The sequence below is a fragment of the Mauremys reevesii genome, linkage group 5 (assembly GCF_016161935.1).
Source record: "Mauremys reevesii isolate NIE-2019 linkage group 5, ASM1616193v1, whole genome shotgun sequence".
In the NCBI taxonomy this organism is placed as follows: domain Eukaryota; kingdom Metazoa; phylum Chordata; order Testudines; family Geoemydidae; genus Mauremys; species Mauremys reevesii.
In genome coordinates this window covers 9,191,083-9,212,517 of record NC_052627.1, presented here as the reverse complement: position 1 = coordinate 9,212,517, position 21,435 = coordinate 9,191,083, and the positions used below count along the sequence as shown (strand labels likewise).

At 40.7% G+C, this 21,435-nt stretch overlaps 1 protein-coding gene across 2 annotated transcripts in view; it reads left to right on the top strand.

Annotated features, from left to right (window-relative positions):
- Nucleotides 1–18,984, top strand: part of CENPC (centromere protein C) — a 71,701-nt gene extending 52,717 nt beyond the window's left edge. For both annotated transcript variants that reach the window (XM_039542080.1, XM_039542079.1), the window contains exon 19: nt 18,720–18,984. In XM_039542080.1, coding sequence (XP_039398014.1) covers nt 18,720–18,762 — 43 coding nt within the window. In that variant the 3' untranslated portion in view covers nt 18,763–18,984. The remainder of the gene's footprint in view (nt 1–18,719) is intronic.
- Nucleotides 18,985–21,435: the final 2,451 nt, after the last annotated feature.

Genomic DNA, 21,435 nt, shown 5'->3' with positions numbered 1-21,435 from the left:
TTAGCACAGCGCTCTGCTAATAACACCCAGATAATGTGAGCACCATGCAAGACACAAACTATCTCATTTATACAGATAAAAGGGCGAGCACATAACAAGATAACAAAGGAAACAGAATCTGGTAAATTTACCTGGGCTAGCATTGCATATCTTATTTCCTTACTAACTATTCCCGATCTTCTGTTAATGTTTTGCCATTAGCACCCTTGTTTATGCCTAATGTTTCTTTTCCTGGCACCTGTATTTCAACATTTCTTATTTCTGCTTAAAGATACATACAACATTTCTTTAATCCATTCTTATTTTTACACTATAATTCATTCTACTTTCATAATCCCTCCTTTTGGTCAGGCTTTCGCCATGACCAACATTTTACTGGGTTCCACATATTAACCGTTCTTTATCTCTTTGTTCATCAGCGATATTCAAAATCATCATATTAGCACCCTGTTTTGGGGCAGTCACCTGGGTGGCATGCCTTACACAATTTTGGATACAACCGGAGACTAACTGAAAACATACAAAAATTATTAGGATTCCAAACAGGATAGTCAGGGCTCCCTGAAACAACCAGTTTTCTATGCCAGAGAAATTGAACAGGTTACTTAGCCACTTCCATAAAGAACTTGGCTCTTCATGGGGAAGATATGAGATTTGTTCTAAGTGGCTAGAGCGATCTATTACCTCATTGGTATTGTCAGGTATAAACACACAACATTGTTTTCCAATGAGTGCACGGGTCCCTCCTTTGGCCGCCAGCACTATGTCCAATGCCTGACGGTTTTGGAGGGCCACCTGTCGGATCGCCCCTGTTTCTTTGGCCAGGGCTCTTAAACTTTTTCCAGTTTTATTTGCCATTATTTTAACTACTGCTTGTGACCTCAGGAGCCTTTTTGCCTGGTGTATTACTCCCCCAAGTGGGATAAAGGAACTGCCAATAGCCTCTTCCCAGGTGTCATTACTGTTCCATATTGTGTTAAACGGACAAGGTCCTCCAGTGAGGTCTGGGGAATTGAGTGGGATAGCCAGGACAGGAACATCAGTTTGAGAGTGGGCTGGGATGTGGCTGCAGACCTAGCATTTAGAAATAATAAGGGTCTGAGCTATCCACACTTGCTGCTGGATAAAAGAATTGTCATTGTGGACTCCCCAGACCTTAAGACACCAGCAGCCGAGGAACAAGCGCCACCAGAGGCGCATGTTGGAGGCAGGGCCCTTTTGGTTCTGACAACCTTAACTGAGGAAACTGCAGTCACGGTTTTACGTCCACCAGGCAGCAGGCGCTAGGCTCGCTACTGCTGCTTCTTGGGCCTTGCTTTAGGTTGTTGTCTGCTTCTGGCAACCCTTAGGAGAACGTAGATTGTAAGGTATTGCAGGCTGTTCCTCTACGTCTTTTTCTGGAGTCAAAATTGACTCTGCGTGGTCCTGAGGTGATGATTGGTTTGCTGGGGGGTGGTGCATTCTTACAGTGCGAAGCATGTATCCACTCTGCGATGCCAGGCAGTTTAACAGCCATCTGGCTAGTAAGCAGTGCCTGATGATTCTTTGATGTTCTTTAAGTCTCTTTACTACTTCTTCCTTGACTCTGGCTATAACAATGGCCTTTACACCTTATCTTTTCCTGATGCATGCATTTCTCATTTACACAAACAGATTGAGAATACAAACTGTAGTATTTTATATCGAGCAAAAAGGCATTGCAAATTAAACCTTGCTAAGTTTTACAATTAATAACCAAGACAATTTACATTGAGACCCAGGCCTTCAATGTTTCTCTAATTTACTTAACATAGACACAATAGAGAATCCTGACTCTTACTAACTAAATCTTAAAACAAAGAGTTAGAGAGGGCCCAATTTGTAATGCATATGGGAAAACAGAATCTTATAGTCCCAGAGGGTCATTCCTTTCTGCTCTTTAAAAAGGGTGGCTAGCAGAATGAAATCAAATTATACTTTAATTCTTATGGGACATTATAAAATCCTGCTCCTACATATCCCCCTTTTGACACTAAGATTATTAATCGCCAGTGTTACTTCTTATTTAGTCCACGTAATAGAAAGTACTGGGAGGTGATTTGGGCCTGTGGCTTTAGCTTTGCATACATTTGTTTTATCCACCAGCACATTTTAAACATTTTAATTAAACACATACAATTTAAAATAAAAAACAATTAGGGGTAGTAACATCAGTATGCCAGTAGTTGTGGGAGACCATTCAGAAAATGTTATACCAATGGTAAACTGTTATGTTTTTCTGCAGTGGCAATTTTTAACATGTCCCCATTTGCGTGTATAATATGAATGGTCCCATTTTTCACATTGTTTTTTTTTGTTTTTGGTTTTTTTTTTAGTTTTTTTTTTAGGAACTATGTTACCTTTTTACCTTTTAACAGATGATTGGTAACTGTTTGCCATTCAATGCCAAGATTGATAGAGAACTTAACTAAATCAGGGCTTACAGTAAGCTGAGACTTTTTTGTTGTTGTTGTGGCAAATAGTAAATGTGATTATTGGTAAACACAGTACTTATATTACATTTACATTTGTCTTCTGGTGGGTTACTAACACTTTTTAAACACTTTTTTCCAAGAATTAACACATACACAGAGCCCATTATACAGTACTGTGGTCTTATTATTAATTTTATTTTACATACAGGATTCTAGTGAGATGTTTTTACTACAGGGCTTTGGAGCAACAGGCATGGATAAGCATACCCACTTTTGAGGAGTCCACTTGGTACAGCCTCTGATGTCCAATAGTTTCCCTTTCTCCCCAGCCCACTGGCTTGAGGTCCAGGACAGCCAGAAAGATCCCAGGTGCAATCTGGGGAATGGGCTAACCTTCCATATCTTTGCTTCCAGAGCCTGTTGGTGTGCGATTTTAACAACAATTTCTTTACTTAACAAATTTTGTCTCACCGTATTGGAGACATACTGCATTTATTTATATTGATAGGTATCAAACAATGATTTTTCCTTTGCTTTTACAGATGCATCAAAACCTTAATATTTTTTGATATTACCCAAAACATTTTATGTTCTAAATATCTGCATTTCAGTACATTTTATAGCTATTGCAGTATGTTTTTTTACTTTCATTTATTTTTGTAATAGGTTGTTCTGTAGCTGGTATTAGCTTTTTCTGATTTTCTGAAAGACAAAAATAACATTTTTCTACCCCTTTCAGGGTGGCATTGATTATTGCTTAAAAGATTTATTTCTTTTACAAGTACCCTTGCTGATTGCAGGCAAAAAAGAGGAATTATTCCCATATTTTCCTGTGTTTTTTGTTTTATAGGCAGGCCAGATTTTAATGGGTTTTACTTTTTAAGGGTTATGGGAAAATTATTCCACTGTTTAGTTATTAAATTCATGAGGTGGTGTACTTTAAGTTTTTCTTCTTATATAGCAGACCAAGTTTGTAATGTTTTTTTCTGCTGTGTTAAGCTTTAAGTTTATTCACAGGTAATAGCTGAGAAGCATTATTACCATATTACCTTCAAGGATTTTTTTCAAAAATCATACACACTATACGTTAAATTTATTTCAATGTTTAATATTAACAATAACATTTAGCATCAAATCTCTTAAAGGGATCTTGTTATACCAGGTCTTTTATTTAGGCAATTTCTTTTGTGCTGGCAGTTTTTACCTTCCTTTATCAGTTAGGTAATTTGCATCAACACAGGTTTGGATTCAAAGCCATCAGCAGAGCTCAGGGACTCTGTTTTAAAAGGGACACAATTAACTTCCACCAGAGTTTTGATTTTTTTCCACTTTTAACTTCTGCTTACAAAACACACAGATCTGAAAAAGAAAAAACAGTCTATTGCTGCTCTTTTTGGAGCCCTAATAGGATTTTAATTCCAATAGCACGTTTCATTTGCATTTCTTTTATCCCTTTCTACAATGTACACTGCACATGTCCTAGGGAAAATGCACATTCCTTTTATACTACAATTTTTTCAAACATTAGCCATATTAATTTTTACATAAGGTGTAACTGTTTCTTTTGTTCTTACAGAGTTTTCATGTACCCTTATCAATTACACAGAGCCATTTTAAGGCTCAGTGTTTTTAACATTGCTTCTTTTTGTTTTGTGCACCTTACCTCTGCTGTTGCCTCAGAGGGTCACTGTTAATTTTTTATTCTTTTACTACAGCTTTTATCTGCTCGTTACCAAAAAACAACCAACTAAACAAAAAGACTCTAGAATCTCTCCCTTTTATCCTGATTTTGACTGCCCTATTGCAGCCATGACTTGGTCTTGATTCTTTGCAAAATTTAAAATGTTTTTAAATAAAGTTACCCCTTAAGGGTTAAATGCTAAATCCCAAAGCCAAACAACACTAATCACCTGTGTCTTGCAAAAAGGTCTGTCAGTTTTGCAACTTTGAATTAACGAGTCAAATGAATTTTTAGTGGCATTAAAAACAAAAACAAAACCAATTTATCTTACACCTACAAAACAGGAGTTTTACAAACCAGATGTGCTGGTTTAGATTCTTAGAACTTTACATATTTTCACAGACAAATAGATACATACACATTTTCTTTTCCTTAACTTTCCTTTACACTGCTTTGTTTTTACATAGCTGTATATATATTTGGATTATTTACAAGCTTTCTTCTGGAAAAGGGCCCATTTTCCCTTCAGACTGGCTGCAAAGAAACCAAGAATTCTCTCTCTTTAACATGGTCCTTTTTAACATTTTCACAAAGTTTAACTGCGTAATTCTTTCCAGCCTGTAGCGTTAACTTTTTACTCTTTTTTTCTTAAATCACTTGTTTATCTCCCAAAATGACACCTTTATCACCTCAGATTTCACCATTTTAAGTATTGTTCCAGGGGTTCATGCCGGCACTTACTGCTTTTCTTACTCCTGACACTATGCCCTTAGGGCTTCCAACCTGTTTTTCAGTTTCTTTATCTGTTGCTTGCCTGCTTTTCTGGGCCCGATCCTGCTTTTTTCCAATGAACCGTTTGTGAGTGATATTGTGGTCACTTCACAATTTTGAAAGAAATGTTCAAGGAAAGGGACCAGGAAGGGTGGGGACTAGTTGAGGAAACCCCCCCACCCCCTTTGCTGAATTAAGAATGAGTTTCTGAGGCAGACAACAAAGGGGAACAGAACAAGGGGACTTTTGTCCTTTTTACAATGAGATGGGAGTATTATAAGGGGTTTGGATCGATCCGGGGTTTGGAGAACGGGGTAAAGGGGAGCGCTCGGTCTGGTGGTGGGAGAGGAGGCTTTTAATAAAGCTTTTAAATTATTTGAATATTTGAGAGAGGCGAGTTTTGATTTTGTCCACCTACGATTTGCCTCTTCCCACCACTGCATGAAACAATTAACCTCTCCTTTAGCCAATTTAGTTTTAGGTTGGCCGAGTTTGTCCTTTAAGACATCCACTCGGTCTTTGTTCCAAGATTTTAACAGTGGCCACTGAGTTTTGGGATCCCCCTGAGTTAGCCTAGACCATTTTTCCAGAAATTTACAGGAGTCCGGACCCTTTTTACAAGAGTCCGGACCCATCCTAAAATACATAAATGAGCCGGCATTCATTTAGGGAACTCTCCCGACTTAGACGTCTGGTTACCCATACAGGAGGACTTCACACACCAATTGCACAAGAAGGAAATTCGGGTTTGTCAGAGCGATGCCCGGTGCAACACACAAAAGGAGCCCACAGGCTACTGCCTCAATCGCCCTTGCTTTCACACCAAGGGTTTTACCCAAAGTGTGGTGCGGCTGCGATTGTGCAGATTCCACTCACTCAGACCGCAGGGACAGGAACCCGTTGGTCGGCCGATCCCCAGACGGAGACGGCACCCAGACTCAAACACTCCACAGGAGAACGGATAGACACAGAGACAGGACAGTCCTCAGTCCGGACAAAACACAGAAATAATTACCTGACCAGGTTCCTGATGTCGGATCCCGGGATCCCTACCAAAACAGAGTGGGAACCAACAGGTTAGATGGCGTAGACTTCACTGTGGTCGTGTGCCTTTCCGTTCTGGTGGAGGACCGCTCGGGCCAAATGCCCAGGTGCCGGCTGCCACAGTCGCCCTACAGAAATGGTCAGGAATCACACAGCCCCAGTGAAGACGGTTGCCATCTCGGTGGGACCTCCAAATTGTCAAAGTTAGACTCAGGACTCTGTTTGTCAGACCACTCTGTTTTATTAGCACAGCGCTCTGCTAATAACACCCAGATAATGTGAGCACCATGCAAGACACAAACGATCTCATTTATACAGATAAAAGGGCGAGCACTTAACAAGATAACAAAGGAAGCAGAATCTGGTAAATTTACCTGGGCTAGACATGCATAGCTTATTTCCTTACTAACTATTCCCGATCTTCAGTTAATGTTTTGCCATTAGCACCCTTGTTTATGCCTAATGTTTCTTTTCCTGGCACCTGTATTTCAACATTTCTTATTTCTGCTTAAAGGTACATACAACATTTCTTTAATCCATTCTTATTTTTACACTATAATTCATTCTACTTTCACACAACTGACAGAGCTAGGAATAGGTAGCAGCTCTCTAATGTGACAAACCCTACCCTTCCACTTTGCCATGCTGATTTTCAGAATGAATGTGACAAATCTGTGTTTCTAATCACTAAAACACACTCCCTTTCTGAGCCAGAAATAGAACTCAGGCGTTTGGATTCCCACCTTTCCTCTACTACAGGGGTAGGCAGCCTATGGCAAATGTGCCAAAGGTGGCACACAAACTGATTTTCAGTGGCACTCACACTGCCCGGGTCCTGGCCACTGGTCCAGGGGGCTCTGCATTTTAATTTAATTTTAAATGAAGCTTCTTAAACATTTTAAAAACCTTATTTACTTTACATACAACAATAGTTTAGTTATATATTATAGATTTATAGAAAGATACCTTCTAAAAATGTTAAAATGTATTACCGGCGCGCGAAACCTTAAATTAGAGTGAATAAATGAAGACTCGGCACACACTTCTGAAAGGCTGCCGACCCCTGCTCCACTATATAGCAACTAGTTGGGTAAGTCACTGTCTCCCTCTTGTGGTTGGTCCACAGAGAGAGTAACAGCCTACTATTGTTACCAGCTACTCCATTAGCTCAACTGATGATAAGTTCACGTTGTGGGTCTAAAGGTCCTAGCTTTCAACCCTGTTGATGAGACAAGCAAAGGGCATGCTCTACCTTCCTTCTCTTCAGCCTTCACATCTCTGAAGTGTTCTAATATTAAGCATATGTTTTCCATTAACTTCATTTACACTTAATTAACCTAATCCTTGGAGTTTACAGGTTTCAGAAACTTGTAGTAGAAAGTTAACATATCTATTGCATCTTATTCATCATTTAGCCAAGCTATACATTTGTTTAAAAACATTTCTTTCTTATGAAAGGTGTTGTAATGCTGTCCCTGAGTGATTTCTGTAGAAGCAGCAGCGTTCAGGTTTGACTGAGAGGTTCTGGTGACTTTAAGGATCGGCTGTGCTTTACAGTTTACTTCTAGAGGCACCTTTTTTAGCTCCATGGCATCCAAGAATTAAACTGGAAAAGGATGTCATATTCTTCTGAGTTGTTCCCACCTGTGGTGCTGTAATGAGATGCCTCTGCTGGACTTCATGGGCTCTCAAGACTTGCTCCCTTAATAGGGATGCCATTTGCAGTAGACTGTTCATATAGTCATGAAGCGATCATCCTTCCCCTTTTTTGCGGGCCTCAATCAGTAGTGAAACGGTTAAGTATTGACCTTGTAAGTTGTTTCAGTGGTGGTGTGGTTGAGATGGTAGGAGTAGTTCATGCTTCTCAGAGCTAGCATTTCAGGCTGTCTGCTGACTGGGACAGACACAGCTGCGTTGGTGTCACAGGGCGAGCTGGCCCTTTGAGTGTTGGGGCTCAGCTGCACCTGTGCCACACTTGACTTGCCTCCCTGTGTGGCAGAAAAGAGTGAAGTCAGGTCACAGGTGGGTCATGTGAATAAACCAGGCCTGCTTGGGGTGGGGACTGAGACCAGCCTGTGGGAGAGACAGGCAGGGAGGAATTCCAGGGAGAACATCCATGGGAGTCAGTGCTCTATAAAGGAGTGGGAGAGCAGCCAGAAAGTCTGAGGCAGCGTAGGAAGAGGCCCTGGGAAGGAGAAATAGGGCAGGCTAAGGCAAGGGGTGAAGAATGGGCAGACAGAGAGACTGAGCAGAGCCCCTGAGGGGCTAGAGCTGAACCCAGGGAAAGAGCGGTGTTGAAAGCAAAGACAGATGCTTAGGAAGGAAGAGATGTGCCTGGTTTAGGACTGGCGCAGAGACTCGCTTTGACAAAGCAGAAGGCATGGCAAGGGAACAGCCTGCATTTAAAGTACAGCTACCCGTTCATAAATTAGAATAGTTCAGCAGCCTTACTAAAAAACACACTTTAACCACAAAAGTCAGTCTCTGTTTTTAAAGTAAAATAAATCTCTCCTCCCCTATGCTAATGCTCATCAGCGTAGTTGGAGCATCTCCAAAGAGTACAAATGACATGTCTCTTCTTTTCCTGTTGATAGGAGGGCAGGCTTGGCTTTTATCGTAGAATGGTGGTATGATTAAAGATAATATTGCATGAAAGCTTGAATAGAAAGGTGGATTTTGCATTTGCTTCTGAATGCTGCAAGGTTAGCAGTCATTCTTATCTGGTAATGAGTTCCATAGGTTTGGAACTTTGTCTTGGGTCAGATGTTGGAGCGTGTTCAATGGTCCCATGATTTTCAATAAAAAATAATGATTTCACTAGTTCTTTGACCATACTTCTTGCCATTCAAGTAGCTGGAATATTTTCTTTGAGCCATAAATAGAGCATATCACTTCCTGTGCAATATTAAGCCTTGTGTCCGAATGTGCTATATATTTTTTTGAATATACGTTTCTACTAATACAGTCGGCTTCCAAAGGATTGTGGAAGTCCCTGTTTCACACTCTGGATATCTGATCTTTTCGATAGGCACATCACCCTGTTTGACAAGGGCAGTATAAAATGTCAGCAATTTCTTGAGGAGAGACTTCCATGTTTTCAGCACCAGAACTATTTCCCAAGTATACGGGGGGATATTTTTTAGTGTCTTGAGAAGAGAACTGGGAATCAGGGCTCCAGGTTTTTATTCCTGCCTCTACCATTTTCTTGCTGTGAAACCTTGGGCAAATCACTCTTCTCCTCCCCCTTCCCACCCATCAGCTTTCTCACGTATACAATGGGTAAAATACTTAACTACCTCACAGGAGAATTGTGAAGTTTAATATCTGAAAAGTGTTTTGAGATCTTCAAATAAAATACTTCTTAGAATGTAGAATATTTATTAACCTGATACCAAGCAAGGTTCTCAAAATAATCTCTATTTAAATGTGTAGCCTTGCTGCCTGCCCTTCAGAGAATGTGCTGTCATCTTAAATAAACCAAAGATAGTTGAACTGCTGGACTGGTTGTCAGTGTCCCGAGTTCATCCTATGCATTTAGATATATATTGTTGTGGAAAATGGACCACACAATTGATTTTAGTTCAGACAGCCTGAGGTTCCTTTATTTCATACAGGCATATATGCAGGGAGAGACAGCATGGCCCCACGCAAGAGGCAAGCTGCTCTGCTCTCAACAAATTTTACCAAGCTTATAAAGGTTAAAACCGCAAAACGTAGCACGCTCGTTACACACTATAATTACCTTATTTGGGATACAATGCTAATCATAAGCAAGCTGATCAATTGCTTTTTCCATTTAGGGTTTTTCCTGTTATTGTCAAGTTGGTGGTTTGACTGTTCTAACACCCTGTTCTTGCGGTCTGGTTATGCAAGGGCAGCTGTTGCAATTTGGCATGTTCTGGGGCCTTCTGTTCTATCCCCGGGTTCCCCGTTTTCCCAGTTTCAGTTCCTCTTTTCGGGGCCCCAACCACATCTTTCTGCCCCCACATGCCCTTTATACAGAAAAACAAGCTTAGCTGTTACTCTAGAGTTTTACAGCTTAGCCAAGTAGGCCTAAGGCCTTGGAGGGGGGGTCACTTTTCCCTGACAATATGAAGACTACAGAATGAGTGTATGGTTAGTTCTGAATATGTGGGTATTTTATTTTACCTTGCACCTTTTACCTTGATAGTATGGCAACTGCCAGCCGCATTAGAATTGTTAACGTTTACCTCTGCTATGCTCCATGAATTCCTGGATAGTAATGAGGACCTCTGGGAAAATCATGAACTTACAGTGTACTCCTGAAGCCAAGTGTCTAGACAGCAGATGGTGTGGATAACGTTAGCCTCCCAGGCTAGTCAAATTTCATTATGGCCTAAGATGAGGATAAACCACAACTATTTGAATAGGCCCCCTTCTCTGAATTACCTCTGCCATTGCACAGGAAAAGGAGGAAGTAGAAAAAGCTGAATAGGAGTTGAAAGCTGTTTGATGATCCACTCACTACCTGTGAATCACTTCGTAGAAAGTCTTGGTAGTGATTGTTATGCTAAACTTCTGGCACACATGAAAATAGAGAAGATGAATTGGCTTCGCAGTACCTTGTATTTGGTTCGTTAGCTGCTAACTAACTTCAAAGCTATCTGCAAAAGTGCTTGGATGTTCCGACAATATCATTCCTTTGAAAGAGGGGGTTTGGAGTGGAGAAGTTGGTAGCTTCTTTCTGGTAGCTTCCTTAACAAGAAAGCCCAAATGTTCTTGAGATAATACAAGCAACAAAGGCATTTAAGCTTGTAAAGAAAAAAATCTGAGCTAAGTTAGGTCTCAGAAGCTCTGGTTTTTATTTGTTTAAGTAGCAGTGCCTGCTTATGATCCTGGTGCTAGCTGTTATATTCAAATGCAGTCCCAGCCAAAGCTGCTATGGCTAGTGTGTAGAGTTTGGAGAAGGTGTGCAGATATCTCCTAATAGGTGCCTTGCCTCTTCAGTGGACATCTGTACCTTCTTGTTCTGCCCACAGACTTAATTTAATCTTCTTTGGACAGACTTCATTCTGAGATAAATAATGGAATACATTATTAAACCAACTGATGATAGTAGAGCAGTAGGCTTTTCCTTGGTCCCGCTGTATGCCATGAAAAGGGAGTCTGACTTCCTAAAACAGGAAGTGCAATGCACATAAAACTGGCTCTAAGGACATAGAGTCTATGGAAAATTTTCGCTAGGGGAGAAGGAAAGGCAGAAGAGAAAAACATACTGGTACACCGCTACCTTGATATAATGCCACCCGATATAACACGAATTTGGATATAATGCGGTAAAGCAGTGTTCCGGAGGGTGGGGCTGCGCACTCTGGTGGATCAGAACAAGTTCAATATAACGCGGTTTCACCGATAACGCGGTGAGATTTTTTGGCTCCCAAGGACGGCGTTATATCGAGGTAGAGGTGTAGTTGTGAAAATCAAACACTTTTTTAAAAAATGTAGTCCTACATTTATAAATCTTGTCTAGTCTATTACTAGAAATGTTTCCGATATACTCCACTAGGTGGAACTCTAAGCACAGTTATTTTTTAGTTCAGCATCTGTATTTGGCTATTTTAGGAGGTTTATATAATGCACATAATTTACATGATACAATAACTTTATCCAGGGAAATAACCTGTCATTTTATTTACTTGATAGACCATAATGATACCTATTGTATAATGCTATATAAAAGTGAGGTTGGATGACTAGTTAGATAATAGAATACAGAGCATTTTATCTAGTAAGTTACTTGTTCAGATCTGAGCTAGGTTAGTATTGAACAAGATCAATGTTTTTCTGTTAGTTGTACTTTTTGAGGTATGAGATAAAATAGTGACATCACTTTACTTTTTCCTGGGCACATGCATATCATAGTTACCATACTTCTGGTAGGCTTAGCAGAGAGATCAAGGATCGAAAGTCTCTGTTACTCCCTGAAGCAAAGTATGGCCCAGTTTATGGACTAGTGTGGCAACAGAGATTGATCCTTGTTCGTTCCTGATCCATTGAACCAGACACTTGCCTGTTGTCAAAGACACTTTGTTGGTTGATTGTAAAAGAACACTGAGTAAAATCTCTTGTGTGTGTACACTTCATCTGGTGTGGTGGTCCTTTGTTAGGTCTGAGGGCAGCCAACTGAAATGCTCTCTGATCTGCCTGAGCACAAAATTTCTACTATAAAGTTGAAGATTTTCTTCTGAGTAGGTTTTTATTTAAAAGATACATCTCCTGAAAGACTCCACGTTACTCTCATGACCTTGTGCAATGTTGGGTCTGTACAGATTCTGCAAGTTGGAAGGAGTCAGATGAAGGAACATTAGAATGATTTAAATGGAATTCTAAAATACTTTAAAACACAGAAAGGCATCTTAACATCTGACTTAACTCTTTGACTTAATTCTTGGTCACTTTTCTTTAGATTTACACAGTATTTTCTGATAGTCTTAATACAGCCTTATACTATAACCATGCCCAATTTTCTTTTTATTTTGAACATGTTACTCTGAAATATTTACAGAAATATGACACATCTGAGAGCTTTTGATACTAGAAACATTAGGTTTTAATTTCAAATGAAATGAAAACTTTAACTGTAAAAAATTAAAATGGAGGTGATAACATCACAGTTCTTTCTGCCTAATAGGAGACAAGTTATAAAAGTATTTTTATGGCACATATTACCATTGGTTGTATGTCCTCTGAATGTTCTGTTGATTTCACAACAGTTTTTTTAAGAAGGTGGTGTCTGAATAAAGTAAGTTTGGGAATTCAGTAGTTGGTGGTTTCTTGTTCTAACTGTAGTAAACATGAAAGCTCCTGTTCAATACTGCAATTGTATGAAGAGAGTTTAGGGATTATCAGCTATCCGTATATGAACCTACCTAAACCAACATGCCTAAAATCAAAGGGAGTGATAGAAAAGAAGCAGTTGAATGGGCCAAGGTCACAAATAGGGTGTGGTGGTTTTTTTGTTAAAGTACAAACATTGTCAAGAGTTAGGATGACCAGACGGCAGGTGTGAAAAATCGGGACGGGGGTGGGGGGTAATGGAAGCCTATATAAGAAAAAGACCCCAAAATCCAGACTGTCCGTATAAAATCGGGACATCTGGTCACCCCATCGAGAGTTAAGTAACGTGGTAGAAGGTTTTATGGTAAGATTGCAGAAAAGCAGTTTCTTTAGATGCTTCAAAGTCAAATATGCCATTGAATGGAACTTTGTCTATTGAAATGGAAGAGCAGAACACAGTTTGATTGTGCAAGTGCAATATTTGCCATTTTCAACAGAACATAGCCACCATGGTAACTTAAATCCCTATACTGGGTTTCTTATATTACTCATGTAGGAGCACTGAGTTTTTTCATCAACAACCCAAAAGGCAGTGGTCAACTGGTAATTATTCCATAAAAGCAACAGAATGCGATACCTGAACTTGATACATTATATCCTTCCTTTTTGCTAACCTCACCTTCATTATAGCACAAAATGGGCAATTTAAAGAAATTAAAGTTAATTAAATATAGAAAAGTTTTTCAAACACAATTTGTGAAATTTTATTGCTGATGGGGAGACTCCCCTAGGGTGCAGTAGTCCGTATATTGAATAAACCAAGAACCCTCCCTTATGTCTCAGTAAGTGCCAAGTCAGCTCTGGGGCTAATTAATCAAAACAAATTTACAATTAAGCTTATGAAATAGGACTAATTATATAGCCTGGCAGGGAAAAAGTGCTGAAGGAAGGACAAACCTTGAGAAGAAAGTCTGAGGCTCCCAGTATTGGCCCATAAAGTACAATTAAGTGATAATTGCAGAGGTCATGCTGCACCCAGCAAATGTACCCTCATTATTAGTGTAGCTGCTTTGACTAATATTGGTAAATGCAAACACTTGCTTTTTGAGTAACTAGAATTTGTTGTACACTTTTATGAAAATTCATAGCTAAGGCGCAGTGGCTGTTGTAGGAATAAGTTAATACCCATCTGTCATAGCTGAACAAATATTTTAACTTATGAATGAGGCTCAGTATATTTTAAGGGCTAAAAGTTTTGATCATGTTTAATATTTACTTTTATGTTTTACTATTTGTTCCTATTTTGTTTTTGTTTTTTTGACTCAGGATCTCCTTAGAGCTCATAGATTCCAAGGCCAGGAATGGACCATTGTGATCTAGTCTGATTCGTCCTGGTTAAACCAAATAAACCAAATGAAAAGTGTAGGTGGATCAGTCTCATCCAATCACAGTCTAGGCTAGATGTCATTTTACTCTCATTAATTTAGTCTTCTGCTTCAGTAAAATGACTTGGTCATTGAATGGCCAGACTAACCACACTCTCCAGATACAAAATGAAGAACCTGTTTTGCTTTCTGAACCTGACAGAAAATGAAGAAAAAAATACAATTAAATTTGTACTATAGCAATAATACAGTTTGCATCTCAGTTTTCCTCAAAACAATCCAATTCTGGTTTTGTAATTTATCCACTTGGGGGGGATCAGAATTACTGCCTCAATGTCATTACCTTTCTGTATTTTAGGTAAGTGTACGACAAAGTGCCAAACTTGATTTTAAATCTCTTGGATTTGCTTAGTCTAATTTGTAATTTGTTATATTCTGTTTTACAACAACAAACTAGGGGCCCTCGTCCTACAGACACGTAAATATATGCTTAGTATTACATACATAAATAGTTCCATTGATGGCATTAAACTTCTTCACTTGTGCAAAGTTAAGCTTGTGCAGAAATTTGTGGGATTTGGGCACAGGCCAGCTCCTAAATCATATAGGCATTTTTGGGGTTAAAAAAACCCCTCTCCAAAGACTGTCATTCTGACATATCTAGATATAATATATTTTTAGAGTATTTTTCTAAGTAATAGAATCAAGTGAATATGCAGTTTGTTTATTATAAATATTCATATGCAGAATTTGAGTAAATTATGCCTTTCCAGAACATCATGTTCCAAAAGTTAGAAAACAAGAGAATGCAAAGATATGGTCTCTCTACCTATGCCTTACCAACAGTGTTAACATTATAAAATCAGAAAACAAACTTTAGAAAAATCAAGAAATGCAGTGCCAAGGTGACAGTTCTCACACAACCTTAGCTCTGACCCCTATGGTCCCTGCCCTGAGGTGTCCTTAGGAAGGTCACAGCATCTTATGTTTCCCTTAGCATCTTTTGCCCATTTGTGGGGAGGGATAGCTCAGTGGTTTGAGCATTGCCTGCTAAACCTAGGGTTGTGAGTTCAATCCTTGGGGGGGGCACTTAGGGATCTGGGGCAAAAATTGGTCCTGCTAGTGAAGGCAGGGGGCTGGACTCGATGACCTTTCAAGTTCCCTTCCAGTTCTAGGAGATTGGTATATCTCCAATTATTACCCAACCTTAGCTCTGACCCCTGTAGTCCCTGCCCTGAGGTGTCCTTAGGAAGGTCACAGCATCTTATGTTTCCCTTAGCATCTTTTGCCCATTTGTGTTGTCTCTGCCAATAAGCAGCAAATACTTCTCAGAGTGTTGATGCACAGAGCACTTTGAGGATCAATTGGACTATGAATAATTGTCTTGGTTTGGGGTTGTGTGCAGGGACAGTAAAGTACTGTGACCTTCCCAATTTCTCTTTGTATTCCTATGAGTTAAGTTATGTGATTGTGTTGTGTCACCTTAAGTCTGCATTTCCTTGCAGCTTTTCTAGGTTGTTTGGGTTCTGGGACCCAGACTCTGACATTCTGGAAGAGCACAGTGCCCTGTTTTGTCCCTGCAATTGTAACTCCATGTCAACAAGCATTTTAGCAAGCGAATTTACACCCTCCCTCTGTTCCTCCCTCTGCCCCTCCAGAAAGCAGAGGTAGTGAGGGAGGGCATGACTGCGGAGGAGAAGGTTCTTCCCTAGTTCTCTTCATCTGTCACCACCTCCTCTTCTCCTGGCCTCTCCATGCCCACCCGGTGGGGTTGAGTGACCAATAGGAGAAAGGAAGCTCGTGGTGGAGGAGCTGCAAGGAGTTCAGTTACAAGCTGGATACAACACTGGGAGGGAGAGGAGCTGTGCCGTGCCTACTTCACCTCCCAGTTGAGCTGGGGGTGGGTCGTCTGCACTCTCCTTTCCCCAGTAGTGGCAGAAGAGAGGAGCCCTGGAATCCCTTCTCATTGGGAACTGTGCAGCTGCATACCTCAGGGGTTTCCTGATAGAGGGACAGGGCGGTATGGCTCTCCCCTTCCCTGTTCCTAGAGGAAATGGAAGTCCTGAGTCTCTTCTCCACCTGTCACAATTAGTAGGTCTGTTCCTGCTAGTAACAGTGAACTTCAGGAGGGCATGTGAGGAGGCTGTGCCTGGAGGGAGGAATTTGTGGGAAGGGGAATTGGAAATGAAATGCACTACTGAAGGGGAGGGAGAGGGGACAGTTGGCCAGACCTCTATGGATTTTAGAGAAGTTGCAGAATCAGCTTTAAACAGTGCCCATGCTGAGGAGAGCTTGCAAAGACAATGGGTCTCTAAGTGCCACCATTTCATCAAAAGACAGATCCTAGTAACCACGGCTAATCTAAAAATGTTACACCAAGCACAGCACTGTCTTGGTGCCCTCCTATGTCTTCCTGGTGCCCTCCAGGACCTCTAAAGAGTGCTCCTCACTTAGGGTAGGTCTGTACTCACGGTCCGGGTCGACGCGGTGAGTTCGACTTCTCGGAGTTCGAACTGTCGCGTCTAATCAAGACGCGATAGTTCAAACTCCCCGTGCGCTCCGGTCGACTCCGGAACTCCACCACCACCGAACGGCAGTGGTGGAGTCGACCTTGGAGCCGCAGAGTTCGACCCCGCCGCGTCTGGACGGGTAAGTCAGTCGAACTAGGGTACTTCGAGTTCAGCTGCGCTATTCGCTTAGCTGAACTTGCGTACCCTAGTTTGACCCCCCCCCCCCCTTAGTGTAGACCAGGCCTTAGAGTAGGGGGTGATTCCTAATGTAGAAGCTCTGTACAGCTTTGGAAGGCTCCTTGTACCAAATGAGCCAAAATGGTCAGTCCCCTGAAGAGCCAAAATAGCCTTCTGGTTTGGAAACTGAGGCACTGAGACTGTGAATTGACTAAAGCTAAGCCAGGAACTGAATTGAGAAGTCCTGAGTCCCAGGCCAGTGTGTTAAACACAAGACTGTCTTTCCTGCCTCTCATGGGGTGCGGAGTGGTGTTTTCCATACAGACCTCAGAGGGAGATTTCCACCACCTCTTAAATATTCTGGTTCAGGTGACTTCCTGACATCACAAACGAAGTCTGGAGTAGACCACTGAACAGAATCCTCTGTCCCCACACTCACTCCATTGTTTCAGCCACAGGGACATGGGCCATATTTAATTTCTTGAACATCCTGAATTCTTTAATACACAGACTCACATCCTCTTGCTATAGGGTAATTCAGCTCTGGCACATTCAGCCATAATTTTTTTGAAGTGTCTTGGGTCTTTCATATTAGAGTCCTGGATTCTAATCCCAGCTGCTTTAGAAGTGACTCTGCAACTCCCGTTTGCAAAGCAAGCTAAATGTATGTTGCCTCCCGCTACAGTAGGCATATGAAACCATGGTGGTGAACAGAGCTCATACGTATCCCATAGAAACCCAGTGCAACTTTGCAGAACTAAAAAGAAAATCTAATACATTTTAGGTTGTTATGTTTTGGTGCTGGTTCTTGGTTCTGGACTCAAGATCTCAGCAGGGGAAGTTCAATTAAATGTTTTGTGGCTAATGCCTGTAAATCCCTCCCCTGATCTCTATGCGAAAAAGCACTAGCAGAAAATTAAAATGTTTAAGTCATTTTATCTTAGGAACGCTTTGATTAAATGCCTCCAAACTTGCTCCACAAACTCTACCCCAGGCCTAGAACTAGTATAGCAGTTTTCAGTCTGATTATATATGTGGATTTTAGAGCAGTTTGAAAATTCAGCACCCCATTGCAACTCCCACATAACATGGTACATCTAGAGTGAATAGTGTGTGCATTAAAATGTGTACTAAAAGTTCTAACAGTAATTTCTGCACTTCAAATAATTTTTGTTGTGACTAAACAAAATATATAGTCACAATAATCAACAAAATAAAGCATAAAATGAACAACATTTATAGATAAAATGCAATGTCATAGCAAGGAGTGATTTTGTACTGACAACTGACAGTGATTGAGGGAACCATAAAATCTTGGAGCTGTCAAATCGAATAGGTTTAACAGATTTCATTAATCTGGTAGAGGCTAATCTGCTTTTTTAGTGTAAATGGGGTTGTTGCTTTTTGTGAAAATCACTGTTGTATCTGGATTCGGGGTAGGCAACCTATGGCACGCGTGCCGAAGATGGCATACGAGCTGATATTCAGTGGCACTCTCACTACCTGGGTCCTGGCCACCAGTCCAGGGGGCTCTGCATTTTAATTTTAAATGAAGCTTCTTAAACATTTTAAAAACCTTATTTACTTTACATACAACAATAGTTTAGTTATATAATATAGACTTATAGAAAGAGACCTTCTAAAAACGTTCAAATATATTACTGGCACGCGAAACCTTAAATTAGAGTGAATAAATGAAGACTCAGCACACCACTTCTGAAAGGTTGCTGACCCCTGATCTGGACAATATATTTCCTTGCTGTTATGAATAAAATTTGCCTTACTGTCCACTGGCTGGTTTTAGGTCATGGTATGGGCAAGTGGGTGAGCAGTAAATTTTTGCTGTAAGATTTATCTGCTAGTTTGAATAAACTAACTTCCATCCTTTTTTGTATTTCAGGCCAATTATAGAACATTCATTAAATGAGTCCTCTTCACCATAACCTGTCCAGTAAATTGGAGATCATCTTACGTTGGATATTGGGGGATTCTAAAGAAGTCCATAGTTACTTTTCAGCTGGAATTCTCTTCAGGTCTGGGAATATATTGTTTCATGGACATTGAAACAGATCTCTTTGTCAGCTGTAAGTTGTAAATTTATGTAACCATTTGTGGTCACACAAGTCATTTCTGGTTTTGTATCAATAAAGAGTAAATAGTGTAAATCAGAGCCTTAAATTCTTCACTCTTATAGCACATTTAAGAATGTGTTTTCTGGCACTTCATGGGGTTTCTTCAGAAAAATCCAGATGTTTGTATGACAACAGGCAGTGTCTCACTTGTAACATTCATTAAAATATGAGCTACACCGGTGAAACTTTTCAGGGGTCTCATCAAAAGTGCTCATCACTGGTCTGTCTGCTCCCATTGAAGCCAAAGGGAGTTTGATTGTTGACTTCAATGAGAGGGCTTTTGTAAATCCTGCCTGTAATTGTTGTGATTTTAGTTTTGAGCTGAATTGCCATTGAAATCCAGGTGGTCTTGTGTGTTTTACAAGCAGCCCAGAGTCCCACACAGAAAGGTGAGCTTCATAGGATTCTTCCCATTGCTGATCTGGGTTACAAATTTAGTTAGAGCCTGCTGCATAATCCCGTGCATTCACTACTCTCATCTTGAAATATCTGACAGGTCACCTGCATCTCCTTCAGCATCCTTTTGTTTTCAAGACATTCTCTGTTAGCTGGAGACAGTGATCTCTGAGCATTACCCACTATGGCAGGTCTCCGACAGTTATCAGAGTGAAATAAAACGAAAGCACCTCCCATCCCCTCAGGAAAATATGGTCCATTAGTTTTTCATTTGCCAGAAGCATCAGTTTTTAATATTTTTCCTTTCCTTTTATCTCCTAGGAATATCAATCTGCATAGATCTATTATTAATACCACAGCAAGAAGCTCAGCTTCTCAGAACTCTTTACTATAGGTCATAAAAGTAGGTCTCCCCAGAGCCATTTAAAATCGGAATTGGATTCAGGTAAACTGTGAATACTGCTGTGTTTTTTAAACAAAACATCCTTACAGTTCTGAGTTTATAAGAAGAGGGTGCTCTTGGCTGAGGCAGTGTTGTCAGGTGATTCGAGCTGGGAGTCTAGAGCAGCACTGACAAACTAGGGGTCTGTACACTGCAGTCAGGAATGTGATTGCAGCTCGTGTGGCTATACCTGAGTTAGCTTTTATTGCGTGAGCTCAGGTACCACAGCAGCATTCAGGGCATACTAGTCACCGAAATAATTACATAGGATTCTGGGTGGGCTTGTACAGCCTGTGCTGAAACCCATACTGCCGCAGCTTCACTGCTTTGGTACTTGCTCTAACTTAATCCAAGTTAGCGTCGGTATGTCTGTGCGAGCTGCAGTCACAGCCCAGGATTGCAGTGTAGATGTACCGTGGGGATGGGGGGGAGAGAGAGAGAAACCTTAGAGCTTTTGGAATGGGGGGAAAAGAGAGGAAAGTTTCCCTGAACAGGGTGATCTCTGCTACACACCACTATATAAAATTGGTGTAGAGAAGCTTGTGGCCTTTGGCAAGGTTTTCTAACTAGTTTAGTACCCAGATCACCTCCATTCACACTGTGCAGGAAAATCCGTGTTGGCATCCGACCAGCTAGAATCTCAATGCATAATTCTGGCTAAGGCTGTTCCAGTGCTGTTAGATCCTGATCTCATGCCCACTGAAGTAATTGCCAGTGGTGAAGAATCACGCCTACTTGAGGATGTGCTTTATTTCTTAAAGCCTAGCTTTGTGCTATGGATCTCTCTCACAGGTGGAGAATTGACTCCTTGCTTAAAGTAAGTATACACCTTATAGAAAATTGGAGAAAGAGCTGGAGTGATTTCCTCGTGTGAAAATATACAGCACCCAGGAGCTGAAGTAATTTTAATAGACCAGTTACAAGTACTGTGTTCTGATGAATTCGCTGAATTTTGGGTTGCTTATCCAACGTACAGAATCAAGAATTCTGATGTTTTTTGATCAAAATAGAAATAAAAACCAAGGAATTATGGAAAGTAAAATAAGGATACGTGATGGTGTTTTCAAAGCTGACTAAATCAAATCACAATAAATCAGTCCGTTCACTAAGGGGTTAACTTACTCCCATAGGGTAGCATTTTCAAAAGCGTTTAATTCCCAGTTCCAAAATTAGCCTAAGTCTCCTTGTATGCAATGTTGTTGTAGCCCTGTTAATCCCAGGATATTAGAGAGACAAGGTAGGGGAGGTAATATCTTTTATTGGATCAGTTTCTGTTGGTGAGAGAGACAAACTTTCACGCTTACACAGAGATCTTTTTCAGGTCAGGGAAACCAAAAGATGTTACCTCACCCACCTTGTCTCCCTAAATCACATTGCAATTCACCGCAGCAGTTCAGTTAGTGCACTCAAGTTACTCCACTGGATCTAACCAAGCTCAAGTGATAGGGGAGTCAGTAACTACACTGCAAAACAACAGTGGAGCGACACAGTGATTGGATTAGCAGCTGGCGAATTATTATAACATCCACACTGCATTACTAGCTCAAGCTTCCGCAGCATTGGAGCTCCATCCAATCCCTGCTGAATCCCCTTGGATGAGATAGCTAGCTTGAGCTTAAAGCACCACTTAACTTGAGCTAGAGACT